Source organism: Musa acuminata, chromosome BXJ1-7 (genome assembly GCF_036884655.1).
Source record: "Musa acuminata AAA Group cultivar baxijiao chromosome BXJ1-7, Cavendish_Baxijiao_AAA, whole genome shotgun sequence".
NCBI classification, from domain to species: Eukaryota; Viridiplantae; Streptophyta; class Magnoliopsida; order Zingiberales; family Musaceae; genus Musa; species Musa acuminata.
In genome coordinates, this window is record NC_088333.1 from 2317042 (window position 1) to 2322195 (window position 5154).

General features: G+C 34.6%; 1 protein-coding gene across 1 annotated transcript; it reads right to left on the reverse strand.

Moving 5' to 3' along the window:
• Nucleotides 1-835: 835 nt before the first annotated feature.
• Nucleotides 836-4944, reverse strand: LOC135679836 (wound-induced basic protein-like). The gene is made up of 2 exons (XM_065193823.1): nt 4816-4944; nt 836-1104 (listed from the first exon to the last, which is right to left on the reverse strand). Exons 1-2 carry the CDS (start codon nt 4887-4889, stop codon nt 1047-1049), a joined length of 132 nt encoding a protein of 43 aa, XP_065049895.1. The 5' UTR covers nt 4890-4944; the 3' UTR covers nt 836-1046.
• Nucleotides 4945-5154: the final 210 nt, after the last annotated feature.

Sequence of the window (5154 nt, forward strand, 5' to 3'; positions counted from 1 at the left end):
ACCCAACTTTTCTACCGGACAACGTGGCGACATCCGAGAGGTGTTTCGGTGAGGGACGTGGAATAAGGAGAAAGGGTGGGGAAATTGGTGGGATATTATGGTCGACGATGCGTATAGTATATTAAGGAAGTATTGCTTTGGTGAGATGGAAGAATGTACAGACAGAGAGGGCATTTGTTTGAAGGGATGCATTGGTGTCATCACCGAAGAAGAGGTGCAGCTCCCTTGGTTTGGCTGCGGCAGTGTAAGGAAAGCTTGGAAGGTTTTGCATGGCATGAGGGTGTAGATTTAATCCTACAATGTTTAGTCCCATTTCATCAAAGCTTTTCTCTTTTTGTTGCTGTTACATGAATCTGAATGATTTGTTTTTGTTTTTAGGAAATGATAATTTAGTGCTACAATATACTAATAATCCAATCACATGTATTAGAAGAATCAAAGATTGGAAAACAATCAGTATACCATGCAATATTCATCATGTATTGATTTGGATTTGGATCATTTGATTTTTTTTTTTTTTTGTCAATTTGATCCATTCTGACAAATTTCATAACACCAATAATGTCCACCATAAGTCTGAATGAGAAAATGAATTATTGTGTTGGATAACATAAATTATACCAAATCTTATGAGCATAGATATTAAGCACTTTTAGAGTTGAAACATTATGACTTGTTGTTGTTAATTATTGTCGCGAGACAAATTTTGATTGTAGGATATAAACACATCTTTGTCAAATTCTTAGAAAAGATAGGATAATACATATTTTCTTTAGTGAGCAATTAGGTATAGCTTCGATAAAATGAGAAAGGTTCTAAGATGGCAAGACTGTACTAAGGAAACCTATGGAAATCAAAAAGAAATAGAAAGCTATTCCATACATGCATACAATTTTTCTTTGAAAAGGAATTCGGAAAAAAAAAAAATTATCACACCAAAGATCGAAGCATTCCGAAAGCAGTTGCAAGTCTAGAAGTAGATGAAATCACTATTCAGATGTGCATTTCAAAGTCCATCTTTGTCACGCAACTCATCGCAGATCATATCATTCTGTCATCGCAGGCTTGTTCTCGCTCGCCTTGGGTTTCTGCTCCTCAGATTTCCTATAGAGGCACAAAGGGTTCCATCATTTGGAGAGAATTAAGGACATTTGACAGACAACAGTCTTTTATTAGCCAATCATAAAGATTTTTGAGAAAAACTTAATTGTGCAGAAAGAATCCATTGGAAATGTTACAAGACACAAATCGATCTAATGGGGTCTACATGAAATATGCAATTACCAATACTTGCATAGAGAAACATAGAGCATGTCTCAGTTTTATTTTCCATTACAAAAATCTTACAAGACAGTGGTATGATAATGCGATCTGAAACAAAAGAAGTGCTATGGCAGCATTTATTAAATTACCAAAAAAGAATTGTCTTTTTATGCTATCTTCTCCACAACTTCAGGGAATAATGGAGCTGTGTGATACATAAACAACATCCGACAACTCGGAAGTATTTCCAGTTAAAAGCACTTCCAATTGGAAGTACTTCTGATCCAAAATCCCATCCAAGAAATACATAAGAAACTCTATATAGATAGCAACATCGTGCGAGCTACAAAAGGAGACAGCTAGGCATATGTATATTTCTCCTTGTGAGTTTCTCTTTTCATCTAAGACTGTGATGCCACCAAGTATAAGCTATTCTGTTATGAACCCTTCTCATAAACTAAAGTACCACTAGTGGTAATACCTCTTTTACTGAAGAAAACTTGTAATTTTATGGCCATGACAGCGATATCAACATCGTGCGAGCTACAAAAGGAGACAGCTAGGGATATGTATATTTCTCTTTGTGAGTTTCTCTTTTCATCTAAGACTGTGATGCCACCAAGTATAAGCTATTCTGTTATGAACCCTTCTCATAAACTAAAGTACCACTAGTGGTAGTACCTCTTTTACTGAAGAAAACTTGTAATTTTATGGCCATGACAGCGATATCAACTAGGTCTTGCATTGAATTCAGAGGGTCTCCTTACCCCTAGATGCAGTCAGAGGCTTTCCCCAATGGAGATTTATTTCCCTTGTATCTTATAATATAAGACTTCCATAAAATAGATGTACATTTCATTTTTTTCATCCTTTCACATAAAATTCAAATAATATAGATGACACTTCGACACTCAACAGGAAAGCACTTCAAATCAAATACTGCCACTTTCAAATTATAGAAGCAACACCAATGGAAATAACTGTCTGGCTCATGAAAAGATAACTTCCTTCCCAAATAATGCATGCATTTTTTCCTTAAGTTTTACTCTTTATTAGTCATCATTTCATATATATGTCATAATTATATCAACTTGCATATATTTCATACCGATTCATAAAAAGCAGATGGACGAGCAGTATACTCAATATTTTTATTAGCAAAACTGAATAATTAATTCTCTATCTCTCTCTGTATATCCTTAAATGATACAAAAATCTCCAGGAAAAAAAATTCTAATAGTGAAGCTTGCTGACTGTATGCCCAGTTATTTTTAGAAGTGAAGCTGAACTTTCAGCTAGGCATTTAGTAAATAATATAGGGAATAGGGATGCAATGATCCTCTTACTGCATCATTACATCATTTGACAAGTGCAGTGTGCTCACAGCACTATATTTTGTAGTAAAAGAGAACTAAAATATAAAACAGAATAATAAAATGTCGGACTGGACAATTTTGGAACAATATTTTGATATCTGTGTCTGTAAGTTCAATCCATTTTGAAATTACTTAATACGGGACACCAGAATGATTCCAAGAGGTATGATCTTTGAGACATGACTACATAGAATAGAGTATAATGCACAAATACGCAAGGAAAAAACTGGTAAATATCAGTTACTAAACTAAAGAACTTCAGTAACAATATGATGATATCAGTTCATACATCACCAATCCAGTAATGGACCACACATCAATCACAGCAAATAAAAGTACATATAAATATTCAGCAACTCATGCAGATACACAATGGCATTTGCATAACAAAATGAGCACAGAATAAGTAGATGGAAGAGACTGGAAACTAAATCAAATTACACAGAAGACGCACCAAAGAAAACAAACATTAATCAGATAATTCTCTATGTTACTACTAACCAACAGTAGATGACCAAAAACGAAGAGCAAGCAAGAGTTTAATGGTCAAGGAAAAAATATTAAAATTAAGAAAAGGGAATAGGAGGAAAAGTTAAAATGCCAAATTATATGTGACTAGTGTTTCATTATAATAGATGTTACATAGGAACTGGATGATGAAAATTGATTTAAAGAAGAGGACTGACACCAATAGTATTCAAACAAGGGACTTGTTTGTCCAATTCTTATTCATTGGTTTTCAACCAAGTGTATCACAACAAAGACAAGGGGAAGTACTAAGAGTACAAGGATATTCTATTTTTTGAGAAGGGAAACTAGACCCTCAATATAAGCCACAAGGCCACAATGTTATTGTAGACCACAAGTCGGATACAAGACTCACTAAATTTATTCAAGTTCGTAGTTCCATGACAGGAAAATGTGCAACTTCATGAAAGAAAAATCCCAAGCCTCCTGAAAGGTCAAAGAGATGCTTTACCATCCAATATAATGGATGGTTGAAAGGAAATATATACAAATAAAACTAATCTTAAAGTACATTGCCTCGAGTAACTAGAACTACAATTGTACGCCCAAGTGATGAAAATATAGAGTCAAATGCAACTTATTTACTTTTTAATTCTGCAATAGCAAAAGGCCTCAGGGTTCTTATTTGCAAGTACTTGAAATTCATGTCCCAATGAGCAATTTCTCATTTTTGGAAGTCTATAACTTGGCTGAAGTTTTCCTAGATTGACTCTCACAATTTGTCATCAAGTTTTGTAATGGATAAATAATCAACACAATAATTTTGGATTTGACGTATCATAGTTCATACAATTTAAAGCTAGCCCCACATATATGTGGTAAGCTTTCATGGAGAATTGAAAGTCATTAAGAAATTATTTTTTAATATTTTCATAATCAACTAAAAGGATAAAAAAGTAAAGAATAGAGGAAAAGCAAAGTTGAAGATTGACCTGGAATTATAAATTTTGAAGTGAAAAGGTGCCCGTATGCTGATAGTCAGAAAACCATATCAGCAAAAGAAGTTCATCTACGGAAGAACAAATTAAAAAAGGTACCACTCTGTCCCCTGTAAGTGTTTATTCTGTGTTTCTAGCTCGCAGTTTTTATTAACTGTTATTCTGAAAATAGATCAACAAGTGCTTATAGTTCAGTTGAGCTTTAGCCTTAAGCTATACTATTAATCTATAATGCAAAGGTTCCTCTCAAATACAGAGATAGTACAGCATTTGCGCCCTGCTCAGTCATTCACTGGTACATTCTTATTCTTTTTTCCTCAAGAAAAAGAAGACAAGTTCAAGTTATTGCTAATTCAAACGAATTAAATTGGAACTTTTGCTAAGACTTGTAGGTTGGGTGAATCCATTGCCTTCGTTCAGTTCTTGAGGAACACAACCCATCACTTCAGGAACATAAATCCCAAGAGGTACCTCACGCAATAACATGTTTCTACCCTTCACAAATCATAAACCAAATCGAATAAAAGCCTCTAACTAGTATCGACTACCACTGTACCACTACACACACACATCCAAGATTATTCAGCCCGCAAAAGATTGGATCTTCTGGGGAAAAAGAACCTTTCATCTTTCATACATCGATCAACAGTGTTCGTCGAAGTGGCAAAGCAGCGACACGGGTATGCAGAGAAGAAGAGGAGTATCGTTACCGCTTGTCGGCGGCGCTGCCTCCTTTTTGGCTTAGGAAGGAGCGGAACAGAGGGGAGTTGACGTCGTAGATCATGGCGCTAGGGTTTTGAATCCCTTCCCACCGGGCGTAATCTATTGCACGACAAAGGGGTTTGACAGCTTCATATATATATATATATATATATATATATATATATATATATATATATATATATATATATATATATGTTGAATCTTGAATTTTGATGATGAAATCAATTGGTAAATTGTTTGACTTAATCTATGTGTTGAGATAAATGTATAGAATTAACTACGATAGTAGTAAGGCGTAAAGCAGATGATGAGCCGGAATCGAAAAT

Bases quoted from the DNA above. Each gene is read 5' to 3' on its own strand.
- LOC135679836 (XM_065193823.1), bottom strand. From the start codon at position 4,889: ATGATCTACGACGTCAACTCCCCTCTGTTCCGCTCCTTCCTAAGCCAA. The intron at 1,105-4,815 runs GTAACGATACTC...GTGCCTCTATAG, and splicing joins GGCAGCGCCGCCGACAAGCG to GAAATCTGAGGAGCAGAAAC.